The sequence below is a fragment of the Corvus kubaryi genome, unplaced genomic scaffold (assembly GCF_017639235.1).
Source record: "Corvus kubaryi isolate FWS band 111438036 unplaced genomic scaffold, C.kubaryi_AGA036_p1.0 37334, whole genome shotgun sequence".
Classification (NCBI taxonomy): domain Eukaryota; kingdom Metazoa; phylum Chordata; class Aves; order Passeriformes; family Corvidae; genus Corvus; species Corvus kubaryi.
This window is the reverse complement of record NW_024581108.1, coordinates 1,409,298-1,422,479: the sequence shown is the minus strand read 5'-3', so window position 1 is coordinate 1,422,479 and position 13,182 is coordinate 1,409,298. Positions and strand designations below refer to the sequence as shown.

The following is a 13,182-nucleotide window of genomic DNA, read 5'->3' as shown; positions in this document are numbered from 1 at the left end:
GAGAATTATTAGGCATATGCTTCTCACACATCTTAAATTCCCATCCCATCATGTAATTACTCGCTTGTATTGAGTTTTCCATCAAACCTCTGTCACCCTATGCACAAGATGCTCATTTCAGAGCATGAATGGTTACCAGACTTCTATGGCCTTACTACCTAGCTCTCACTTGGAAAAATTAGTTACACAAATACTTCAAGTCATTTATACTTCTGAAAAGGGGTTTCAATCATTTAATGATGAAATTCTCACGCTCTTAATTCCAGCACCTCTGGTCTCTCCTTACAGATGTAAGGACTCCCTGATTCTTCACAAAAACACACCAGAAATATCAAAAATTATCGAGCATACTGTAGCTCATCCCTCTCCTTCATGCCACAGGCACACACATTTGTTTCATATTTTGCTTCCACTCTGGGGGGCATTTTGGGCAAGCTGTACAGAACAAGAGTAACTCCTTCAGAGCAGAAGAAAAGATTGCAATGGCTGCAAACCAGCATTTTAAAACACAAGGTCTAGCCTCACAAATGCATTAACAACTGCTTTAGCACAAAAAGCACAGAAGGCATGTATTTCTTGCCTTAATATACTGAGAGAGCTCATGCAAGAAATCAGGCTTTACTAGGGCAAAACACAGTTTTTAGAAGAATGCAGTTTGGCAGCTCAGATTTAAGCTACTCTGACATAATCTGTGTCCAATGTCTTATTTGCTTATTTTCTTAAATTCTTCTTGGTCTAATTCCCAACTCCAACATGATGCCTCAAGTCTCCCAAAAGGCCTCCAAGCTAGGGAGGGGACTGAGAACTCATTTTGTGTGTGTGCATGCACCCACAGGAAAACCTGATCCCCACTGCAGCAGAGCATGCAGCTTGCAGGATGTATCACTCAACTACTGCCAGCAAACTCTGACAGAGCACTAAGAACACAAACCCACAGAATGCCAGGCCATGTGAGACCAGCCAGTCTGGGAGAAATCAAATTAATAACCTTATCAAGACCACCAGCAGTATGTTTTTCTTCTGACTTTTAACATTTTGCATATTAATTCAGCAGGCTTCTTTAGCTGGAAGATAGACCACATAATGAAAATAAATTGCCAAATGGCACAGCACCTCTGTTAACCATTAAAAAAAGAATCAACAGAAATGAGAATCTAAGTGTTAATTTACAGAGAGCAAAATTCCCCTTGCGTTTAATGAAGTGTGCATCCAGTGAAAGCACAGCAGCTTCTGCATCTGTTAATCTATCTTTCCCTTTCCTGTGACCCAGGAGTATTATTTTAATGCTGACTCAGAACCAAGCAGACCTAATTCCCAAACAGTGCTGTAGATCAGTCACTAGAGATACTGTCTCAGGTACAAGGTAGATCTTCTAATGAAGAGGTTGTTCCTAACAGGTAACCCACAGTTGCTGACTTACATGGATACAGAAGTTTCCAATTGTTCCATTTTTGTAAGTATGACTCAAACCACCACCTGCTATTAAATCTCATCAAGAACAAAGGAACTTACGCATGACTCTTTGTCCTATCATTAATGCAGTTTAAAAGCTATTTTCTCTAATACACTACAAACTTTCCAGCTTAATGTGCACAAACCCAAAAGCAAACGCTATAAGCTCAGACAAAGGAGCAGGGGTGGGTGGAGGAATCTTTACTTTTCTCAGGGCAGGCTCATGCTGTGGTTGCCCACTGAAGCAGAAATGCTGCTCACCCCTATCTGAATGGTTCACTACACTCATTGCTATACAAATTGGCCATGGCTGGCTGATGGCTGTTCTGCTTTTGGAAAGGAACGCACTGAAATTCAAAAGTGCAGGTGGTTTTGAAATTGCAGGGCAGGTTTCATGTGAAGGACCATCCACTTCTGATTTGGCTGAAACTCTTTAAGTAACTGTAAAGGAGGCACAGAAAGCTATCAGAGATAGTGAAGCTATGGATACCTGTTCTGACAGGCATAAAAATCAAGTAGAAAACAAACAACTGGTAAGAAAAATTAATCATACAACCTACAGCTAAAAAAAAAAATATCCAAAATATGAAGGTAAGAGGAGTTTTTATACCATTTGATCTTCCCAGAGAGAAACAGCTTAGCCTTTCCTTTCCAAAGACTTCATACAACACTGACACACAGCTTCAGTCCTCTAAATTATTAATTTCATAAATTTTCCCCAAACAAGACCTATTTCTGGACACTGGAGAGTGAAGCAGTTCAGAACAGTTTACATTTGACACCTGCAAGACAGAGGAATTTTAAGCAAAGGGAAAATAAAAGGAATTTATCACCAGTGTACCAATTCCAAGCCCTCCCTGCAGGCACAGGGAACAGTCTCCCTCCAAGGTAACCACTGACATATCTCAGAGGGTTGTATTACCAACAGGTGCAGATGTGCCAGTGTCCAACAGCTAAGAGGGAGAATGAAGATGTCACCATGCCTGCCACGTGACAATTCCCTACTCAAAATATTCACTGATCAGTTCAGATAAGCCTGTGCAAGAGGAGGGGTTTGGGCCAGGGGTAGAGAGCCAGCAGAGCAGGCCTGTGAGCAGGGAAGAGGCACCTGTTTGTTGAAGACCATCTTCTTCATTACGGAGTAATTGACTTCAGATTAATGAGGTTTAAATAATAAAAGCTGTGAAAGGGCAAGGAAGGTAGCAAAATACCTTTTGCCTTGAACAAGTCCTACAGGTCTGCGACTGCTTTCACCAGCTAAATGTCAAAGAAAAAAGACTCTGCAGGAATGAGAGCAGATCCACAGCTCAGCAGATCCACAACCAAACTCTCCAGTCAGCAGGAACCTGCCTTGCAGCCACTAGCAACACTGGAAAAACAGCAAAGGCAGGGAATCCTCCCTCTCTCCCCCAGCAACTTAATGGAATCAATCTTTCTCTCCCAACAGTTCAGCCAGGGGGACTTGTATTTAAAAGGGCCTGTGGAATAGAGTAAATGTCATAGAAAATGAAGAGCAGGACATTATTTCAACCAGTCACAGGAGGAAAGCCACTCGCAAGACACTGAACTGCTGCAGCACAACCTCCCCAGACACAACACTCATTTCTGCATATGAAGTGCAAATACATCTTGATAAATGCAAAGAAGAACCATTCATCTTTTTCAATACAAGTTAAAAAAAGACCAAAAAAACCCAAAGCAAAAAACACCATTCATTTAAAGAGCCATTTATTACCACAGAAGAGCAGCATGTGTTAACTAAGATAATTTTGAAAGTTATGACAGACTTTTAAGGGAAAAAAAAGCTGAAAACTAAAACTACAGATCTAGACTAAGCAAGGATGTTGCCAGCCAGGCACTGGTATCACCTCATTTCCTACCACTAGCTTGATTCACATGCTTACAAAACCAAATAAAAACGTCTGAAATTGGAGCTTTTTTTCTGCATATCCTTTACCACTCCGTGGTATTTTGCAATTAAGTTTTTAATAGCTTGCCCACACTTTGCAAAGAATGTACTCTCCAAACAGTTATTTCACTTTTTCAGAGGAGCCAAACACAAAGATACTTCTGACAATACTGAATTTCATAGCTTCAGACAATGAGATTCCAACCATTGGTTTAAAATAAGGCTTTCAGCATTTTAAATGCCATTAGCATGCAAAGCCTGCAAAAGGAGGTTCCAGGAGCACCAGATACTTCATCAGATTTAACTGATTTACTGCCTGAAGGGGTAGTCCTGCATCCCCCCCCTTTAGCCCATGGGAATCTGCACTCTCTGCTCTGATCTGGAGATTGTGGATACATTCCAGTAAGTCCAGGGGGGGAAAGGAAGAAAGTCAGCCTTGAGCCAAGGTATGCTCAGATATCAAATTCAAGAAGACATTAATGCAGTTTAAGGGGAGGGAGGGAGAACACACTATTTGTTTATGACTGTCTACTGTTGTCCCAAGTTAGACAACGGAAACCAACTCCATTCCTTGCTTAAAGTGCTCCCAGCATTCCTCCCATCCTCTCCTGGAAAAGGCTGCTGAGGTAAAAGCACCCTCACAGGACTCTGCGACCCTAATAGACACACAACAACCTACATTAAATGCATGTTCCAATGTAGCACTGAAACAAACACAAACCTCTTCTTTCTTGAAAGGAGTATCCAGGTGCCCTATTTCAGGCACTTAAAGCAGGGCAGAAGTCATAACCCCCAAAAGGTGTCCCTCTGGAAGTGCTCAAAGGAACAGGCAGTTCCTAGTGTTTCTTGGAAACAGATTTCTGCAATACTGAGTGAAGACTGCAGCTTATGAGAAGCTCCCTGCATTCTCAAACTCTAGTTATTTTCTCTGATGCAAGAGTTTGGGGAAGAGCACACATTCCAGAAAAAAGCCACCATAAAACCTGCTACCAACCACAAAGACTACAGGAAAACAACAGAACAGCCACACAACTGAGTAAATTTTAAGGCTTTTAGAGTGTGTAGTTACACACCTTTCAATACTTCCTTCATTGCTTAAATTCATACGCTTGTCTACACAGGCATAGCAACAGCAGTCTCAGAACCAGCAGCTGCTCTGCACCAACTCCTCATGCTAAAAACCCACCCTAAGTGCAACACAGCTTAACAGTGCCAAGGAGGGGAATGTTATTGTAAGTTTAGCAACATGAACTTCACCACAGATCGTTGTAAAGCTACTATCACCTGCCTCCCAGTTATTGTATAATATCTTTTTAATAGGCTTTTCATCTATGAGAGATTTCAGCAGTATCTTGGTTGCCATTTCAAAACCAAGCCAAGCCATTGCCATTCCTTTGTGCACCTGAGTTAATTTTTGAACTGCTGGAACCTTTTACTAATATTCCAATCCAGTTTGTCATTCACATCAACATTTTCACTCACCCAAGCTTTGGGATGAGTCTGTATGTTTTACCAGTTCTGTATTGCCACCAAGAATTACAAGGGAAGATTTTAGATTTAGCAAGTTCTAGGTTACCCTGTTCTTGGTTAAATTTTTTCACGCACAAAAATAACGCCCTCTCCAGGCAGAGGGCTGCAGTACCTCCAGAGTTAACTAAAAGACACTGTGTGTCCTCCCCTTGAAAGAAGCACGGAACTTCCCAAAAGCTGGATTAGTAATGAGAACTAAAGACATGAAAATAACTACTCTGTACAAGACTCACAGCAAGAACATCAAAGTTAAAAAGAACTAATAGCAGGTTAGAGAAAGACATTTCAGAAAGAGTTCAAATAAAGTGCTCAAGGGAAGCACATTTCAGGCAACAGGCAGGGTCTTCTACACCAACACAGCAACCTCTGGCAACCTCCTGATGGGGAAGAGGCCACTTTAGTACACCATTTGCATAACAAACAAACAAACTTGAAGTTTCTAGGACAAATCTTTTAGAAGATACTGCATGAAAGCAGTTCACTGATTTTCAAATAATTTTAGAAGGTAAATATTCAATAATTGATTGAGCCAAGCAGTTGTTTTGCGTAAGACACCAGAGCCCCTGCTTGCATACACCACCTTCAACTTGAGCAAGCTGTAAGCTGGGCAGATTCAATTTTCATTTTTAGGAGCCCAAGAGTTCCAGTGCCGCTTTTGTCCCAACCTTAATCACAGAGCAAAGACACTTCCAAACAAGGTACTCCATACCTAGGAACATACTTTCCATTCTGCAGTCAGACGCCTGGAACAACAGTTCTGATTATAATAATGCCCAAATAATTTCATTTCTTCCTGCTATAAAATGCACACACACAGTGTTTATTTTAGTATCAATCTCTGAAGGGATTTACATACACATGAGGAGAATCACCAGATAAAATTGTGAGCCCCACTACAAGCAAGTTACACTTGCAGCCCCATCAGATCATTAGGGCACTGTGCTGAAAAGAAGACTTCAATGGTAAGAGGCACATTACACTGGAACACAAACCTCTCACTCCCCAGCTCTACCACTCACACCTTTCTGCTATTAACAGATGCGAGCTCTAGGTTTAAGCAAAAGTCAATAATGAGGCAAGTAAACGCTCCATTAGTAAAGTGTGATTTGCACAGCTGTCACCTGTGCAGCAGGAGCACACAATAAACCCCCGTGATGTTATCACAGTGCCAGTCCAGCACTGTTTTTCAGAGCTCCTCTTGCATTACAGCTTTCAACAAGCACACCTTCAAAACTGGACAAGACTGAAAATGGAAACCCAAACTAGAAATATTTTCTCTCATTAAAATTCACATGAATCTACACATTAATAGGTGGGAATAAAAACCAGTATCCCTTTCCACTGTACTTGTGCCTTGTACAGGCTTCATTCCTGGCTGTGCCACTGACCCAATCCGACCTTTACAAAGGGTACATTCTCATGGCGGATTTCAGAGTCAGAGCTCCTAGGCCAGAGGTTTGCTATCAAAACCAGCACATCTTGCTACTAAATCACTTTGACACAAAGCATTTCCTGATGCAGGATACTCACACAGTAACAACTAAAGGATCCTGAAGTGCACATGCACTTATCCCCATCTTCCTTTTACTCACAGCTGTAAACCCAAGTATCAGAGTTAATAGAACCTAAGTAGGTCGGGATATGGCAATGAACTTTCTGGGATATAAAGACAAATTACTGTATGCACGATTTCCTTATTAAACTCACAACTAACACTTTGGAAGTGCAGCTTATGGCAGGCAAAAGCTGATGTCAGAATAATTAATACAGGTTACTCTTCAAACAGCTGTAACAGCTGGTTTCACTTCAGATAGTACCGATATCCTACAAGCATCTAAATCTACTCACTTACTCAGCTCTGGATATTGTCAAACTACAAAGCACTCCAAGTTTTAAACGTATTTTTTATATTATGATCATCCACACAAAGGGATTAACTGAAGCATTAAGAAGAACTCTGTGAATTCAGGACAACAGGAGTCATTTGTCACACACAGTTGAAGCTCCAAACTGCACAGATGCCTATTATTTTTAGAGCACTACATTCCTAAGCCATACCTCCATCAAAAGCATTTCCCTAAAGCCATGCAGCCATCCTGCTCTTCTGAAACTTGGAACAATCTTGTTGGCTCAGGTCTGTCAGAGCTGTGTCTGTTCCAACTTCGGAAAGCCTCAAGTACTGATAACTCTGACCCTGCATTCCCAAAGAGCATCACATCCCCTTTATTGAAAAGGCTAACAAATCCCTACTCAAGCTTCTGCACTTTTCTACATCTCCTAATGCACAGTCACATTTTTAATATACAGGGTGACATCTTCTGGCTAAAGTGTCTAATCAATTATTTCCTCCCACCACTTGACTTTTACCAACCAGTACTTTCCCACTGAACCAACTTCCTTAGGTGAGCTTGAAAAATACATGATGAGAGATTTTAAAAATTCCTATTTTAAGCTTAGTTTCAAACAAAGAGGCAACATCTATCCAGAAATAAAATAAAGCCCACGCCAAAAAAAAAAAACCCACACCAAAAAATAAGATAAGGGAGTCCAAACATCTTCACGCATTTTGGTTCAACATTCCCTCAGCCATATCTGATTGGCAGAGCTAGAAGTGGCTCCTGGGCTAAGCCAAAATCTTTTTTTTTAGTGCCTTCTGTCTAACTTCAGCCCAGTCTGTTGTAACTAGCTTTTGACTTTCCCTCAGAGGGTGTCTTGATTGAAGGAGACATAGCTTTTCTTCTTCATCAGAAGCAGAACAATCATTGTCCATTATTCTGTCTTCATTATTCCAGTAGCATGTTCTTTCAGCAGCTGTTTTGTCTAGTGGTTTTTTTCCCTGCCTTTTGGGGTTCCATTTGATCATCTGTTGACCACCAGTTTCATCTGTAAAGAGAAATGTCCCTCCTGCTAGAACTAAGTCTTTTGAAAGTTACATTTCAAAACAACTAAATTTAAAAAGCCGCCATTTATAACACAAATCTTTCCATTTGCTATTTTAAGTTTCTTAAATGCTTAAGTGAACAAAACTGCTGATTTTCTTTACAGTAAAAAGTTAAATAAACTCACAATTTATCAACATATATAGTCCACCAACAATGCAGGAACCGACAGACTTCAAGACTTTCTAATCACAACCCTGACATGACTACTGAAATTAAAACAGGTCCCAAAGCCATCCTGAAGACAGAAGTTTTCAAACTCTCATGTGAATTCATATGAGCACAGCGGACTAGGAAACTGGAGTTGCATCCCTCAATATTTAAATAATCCACTGGCTCCTAATCAAAACCAGCCAGTGAGCCAGCTGAACACACAGTGTGAACCCTTATTTTTTAAGTTGTAAAAGGTTTGAGATACTCCAGTCCAAACTCTGAGATCAGTTAAGACACTGCTTGAAAGAGCAATCCCTTTTGAAGAGTAAGACAAAAAAAGCTCCATTTTCTCCTAACCACACCAAAGAGGAACACAGAAGTTGTCAGAGATTTACAAAACAAATACATTATTCCAACAAGATAGTTAAACATGACAGCCCTTCATTAACATGGACTAGATGCCCGAACTTTTTCACAAAATCAAGTTCTGTTGAAACAGCAGGCGAAGAACACAGCAATGAAAAAATCAACCTGACCACCTATTGATCATTAAGCTGAGAACCTCTTCCACTAACAAATTACCTGCAGGCAGGAACAGATTATCAGCCCTCACGACACTCCAATCAAGAAACAAAAACTGTTTTCCTAACAGGAATCCTAGCCATACAACTAAAACCTTCTGCCTTTTCAGAAGAAACTTAGCTGTTCAAGGAGCAAAAGCAAAGCTGTCTGGAGACAGTTCACGAGGCTCACAGCTCACCTGATCAAACCCACCAGGCCAGGAGCTTTTTTTGTTTTAAATTTTGCTAAATGTAAACTCAGCAACCGAGTTTCCAAGCACTTTTTAGATTCACTTTTGTCTCCAAAACCCAAAAATGTGATGACACAAAGCAAATCTGCTTCAGGACTGTTCACACACAGTAACACAAGCGTCAGCACCAGATTTGCAACTGATTGTGTAGATACAGATGCCTGGGCTCCCTCGCTTCATCAAACTGTGAGACAAGCCAGAACTTCAAGATGATTTCTTTTTTTAAGTAGAACAATCTACAGGAACTGTACTATAGTAATACAGCAGACTCTGGCTGTTCCATTTGCAGTTTGCTGTTCAAGCTGGCTATCAGTTCTCAAACAGTGAATCACCAAGTTCAAAGAGGGCCAAGGTTTAAGGAGGTTGGAACTTAACATACAGAAATATATTCTACTAATATTTGTATTCTGGTAAATGTCATCTCTTAAGGAAGTTTGAAAGCAAAGCAAACAGGAGATGCTGGAACAAAGTACGGTTGAGATAATCACTATAAAAAACACTATCAAAGGCATAATCAATGAAAAAGTAAGATTTACTGGGTCTAATTTAACGCTACTCCCGACAGACTCAGAAGAAGGGTTTCAAGAGTGAGGCACCGCGATCTTCCAGAGAATAATGCAAGAGCTCAGCCTGAAACCGGAAAGGCAAGGATGCCTCCGGTAAAAGCACAGAGAAGCAACAACACACACGTAACTTTGAACCCCGGTGTGTGCGTTCAACCCTCACCTGACACCGCCGGGTGACTACTGCCGCTCCCGGCAGCGGGAATCGCCCTCCCGAAAGCTGTCACCTTCCGTACGGGAATACCGCATGCTGGCCAGCACGAGCACACATCCCGGTCCACCCGAAACGAAGCACCGTCCCTTCCTAGGCTTCCCAGGGAGGTCGTGGGGTTTTCTCTCTCTGGAGGCACTCAAAACCCGCCTGGACACGCTCCTGTGTCACCTGCCCCAAGTGACCCTGCCTGGGCTGGAATGGATCATCTCCAGAACTCCCTTCCAACCCTAAGGATTCTGTGACTCCCCAGGGCCCCATTCCCACCTCCCGACCCCCGGCTCTCCGCATCCCGCCCAGGGAGAGCTCCCCACCGCGGCAGCGGGCGCGGCCCGGGGTCTCCAGCGGCGCTGGGGCTGAGAGGCCGGCACTCACCAGAGCAGAACGCAGAGCAGGAGGCAGGAGCCCAGCGCCAGGGGCCGGCAGGGCGGCTCCCTCATCGTCTCCCCCGTCTACCTGGCGCGGCCGGGGCGAGGCGGCGCATCCTCCTCCGGGGCAGTGGGAGCGGCGGCGCCGGGACGCGCGGCGGGAAGCGCTGAGGGGGAACAGCCGTTGCTGCGCACAGCCCCTCCCCGCGCGCGCGCGCGGCCGTTACTACCCGCCGGGCCGGGCCCCCGCCCCGCCCCTTTTACCGTGTCACGCGCTGAGCTGGAAGGATGCGCGTCACACGCTCCGCGCCGCCAGCCAATGGCCTTAGCGCCCCTCGGGTGGCCCCGCCCCCCGGCCCCGCCGACTGGGCAGCGGGCTCGTCTTTCCCCGCCCCTCCAAGGACCCAGCTCTGTGAGGTGTCTCGGGCAAATAAGCCGTTAAAGGGAAATTGCCGTAGTGATAAACGACGGCTGGCGGCCAAACCACCACCGGCGGCGAGGCACCCGAGGAGCGTCGCTGCCTAGGTTTCCAGGGACATTTCAAGCACCGGCACTCCCACATGACAGCTCTTAATTATTTTTTTATTTTGATCAGGCTTCTCTAGAGGCTGCCGAGAGCTGAAGCCCGCAGAGGTAAAGCCGCGCGGGGGAGGCCGGGAGTTGTAGTTCTGGGCCGGACGGGACGCAGCGCCCGTCTCCGGCCGCCATTTTACGGGCGCCTCGAGGGGTCTGTGAGGGGCAGCGGGGCTCGGCTTCACCCCCTGCTCGTGGGCACACCCGAAATGTGTCAGCGCACGTTTATATCCATTGTGGGAGCAGAGGCCGAGCACAGCCAGGCGCTAGCAGGGAGTGCTGCTGGGAGACGCTCAGGGAATACAAGCCAGGTAGCGTCTGTGGGCAATGTGGGACAGAAGAGGGGAGCCTCCCCTGACACTGGAGTGGTAGAAAAGCACCAGCTGTCACCAAAACACGAGGCATTTTGTGGATAACCAGCCCAAATCTGCCCATCTGCAGCGTTGGTCTTTACACTGAGCCAGAAAAACTTTCGTTGCGGCTCACTCCTGCCAAAAACATACTCGGGGATCGGGGTTCCCAATGACGGGAAGCGCGAGGGGAGCCAGGGCAGCAAGGCCCGGCACAGGGAGCCCTGGAAGGCGAAGGTGGATGAGTCACGAGGATGCCACGCTGGAAACGTGCACATGTCAGGACTCTGAACGAGGAAGGACAGCTCAGGCTGCAGGGAGGGTGTGAATCACGGCAGTCTCGGCAGCAGCAGGTCACAGCTGCTGTTTTCCCCAGAGCAGCTCCAGCCCCATGACCCGGCCCTTACAGAGCTGCGGGGTGGCATGAGTGGAGTCAGCCCACTGCAGGTGAATGTTCCCAGCCAGCAATGGAAACCTCTGGAAAGTCTTTCTGTATGATCTTTTCCTGATTTTTCACCCTGTAACTTTGTGCCTTTGTTAACACCTGGCATCCTCTGCCCTTCTGAGAGCTCCACATGCCACAGACAGCAGCCAATGCATGGAGAAGGGATAAGGGAGACTCTCCAGCTTTGTGCCCCATCTCTGACAGACTGGAGTTTAAAACACCCTCCCAGCAAACCAGAGGTCATCCTGTGGCAGAAACAGCCTGTCCTGTAGTGCCTGAGGAGGGGGCTATTGCAGAAGGATCCCGGGTGGATCCCTGCTGTGTTTGTTTGGAAAATGGAGGAATAACAGCACAGAAGGCAAGCAAGGACCCAGGGTGCAAAGCAACACCTGCTGGCCCACACTTAATCCCAAACTGTTGGGGTTGGAAGGGAGCTCTGGAGATCATCCAGTCCAACCCCCCTGCCCAGGCAGGGTCACCTGGAGCAAGTGACACAGGACCACATCCAGGTGGGAGAGAGAGAGGGAGAATCCATGACCTCCCTGGCCAGACTGTTCCAGTGCTCTGCCACCCTCAGAGGAAAGAAGTTCTTCCTCTTGTTGAGATGGTCTAGTTTATGGCCTTTGCTCCTCATCCTGTCACTGGGCAGCACGGAAAAGACCTGGCACCATCCTTTTGACACCCATCTTTGAGATATTTTTACGCATTAATGAGAAGCCTGGCTTGGAGCTGCTGGGAGAGGCCGTGACTCGTTAGGGAATTCCTGTGCGAGTCACCGGTAAGTTTTGGAAGAAACCCGTGGAATTGAACAGGACCCTGTAGCAGAGGAAAACACGCTACAGGCTGTGCTAGTGTGTAAGTAAACCACAGTACGGATTATGGGGAGATGGAAGTGTCCAGGAGGGCGGCTCTGGCAGCGGCTGTGCCTCGCGTCCCCGGAGCCAGTGCCCGCTGGGGGCTCTCCCAGCGGGTCCGTGTGACCAGGGACACTCCTCTGTGCTGGCCACAGGAGCTGCCCCAGCGCCGGGAAACTCCCTAGGTGTGGGTGCAGCGGCGTTGGTCCCACCCGCTGCTGTTTGAACCAGGTCCGGGAGTGCCTCTTCCCCGCCGGGGCTGGGGGGTGCCTCGGGGCATTTCCCCATCCCCCCAGCCTTGGCCACAAAGCACGTGTTGGGGGTGGCCAGGACCAGAGCATCCATCCGTGAAGCACTGGAAATTCAAACAACTGCTTATCTGGCTGCTGGAAGAGCTGGTAAATATTCATTAACCCATTGCTGAGCACTGCCAGCCAGAGCTCTTGGCCTCAGCTCTGCCCCAGGCTGAGCCTGTCTCTGGTGTCAGCCTCTCTTGTGCTCCCGGGACAGGAATTCCTGCAGCATCCTCGAGGACTGGAGAAGGCTGTGAAGTCACAGTGGCTCAGCCCATGGGGCTGCTCCTTCCTGGCACAGATCCCACATGCACTGTGATCCCATTAACAACTGGGGAGTAACCACAGCTTAGACCAAACACAGCCAAAGAGCTGCCATGGAGGACACATCATTTCAGGGGAAGCTTCACAGTGCTGGGATCCTGGCGAAAAAGCCCCTTTGAGTCAGTCCCGTCAGGTATGAGCATCCCCCAGAAGAGCCTGGATCAGCCAGGCGGGGTCTAGATGTCCCCACCTTTGCCATACCCACAAACCAGTGCTTGCTAAGCTTGTTTCTCAGCCATTGATAAGATGAGCAATATGAGTAAAAAAATTACAGATTACCCAATCTCCCAAATGGAGCCCCTAACTAACCCAAAACCCAATGGACCATGGGGTTACCAGGGAGCAGATATTTGCATGGGATTCTCAAAAAGTGCTGCACATCTGTAGCAGGGTTTTTTTTGCTTGCT

The 13,182-nt window shown here is 46.1% G+C and overlaps 1 protein-coding gene across 6 annotated transcripts in view; it reads right to left on the bottom strand.

Annotated features, from left to right (window-relative positions):
• Positions 1-10,169, bottom strand: part of SUCO (SUN domain containing ossification factor) — a 40,264-nt gene extending 30,095 nt beyond the window's left edge. For 3 of the 6 annotated variants that reach the window (XM_042029777.1, XM_042029776.1, XM_042029779.1), the window contains exon 1: positions 9,944-10,169. In XM_042029777.1, the coding sequence (XP_041885711.1) occupies positions 9,944-10,008 (65 nt within the window). In that variant the 5' untranslated portion in view covers positions 10,009-10,169. Of the gene's footprint in view, positions 1-7,415; positions 7,775-9,943 lie in introns of all 6 variants that reach the window. The other 3 variants (XM_042029774.1, XM_042029778.1, XM_042029780.1) reach the window with 2 other exon arrangements.
• Between the last annotated feature and the right edge of the window lie 3,013 nt (positions 10,170-13,182).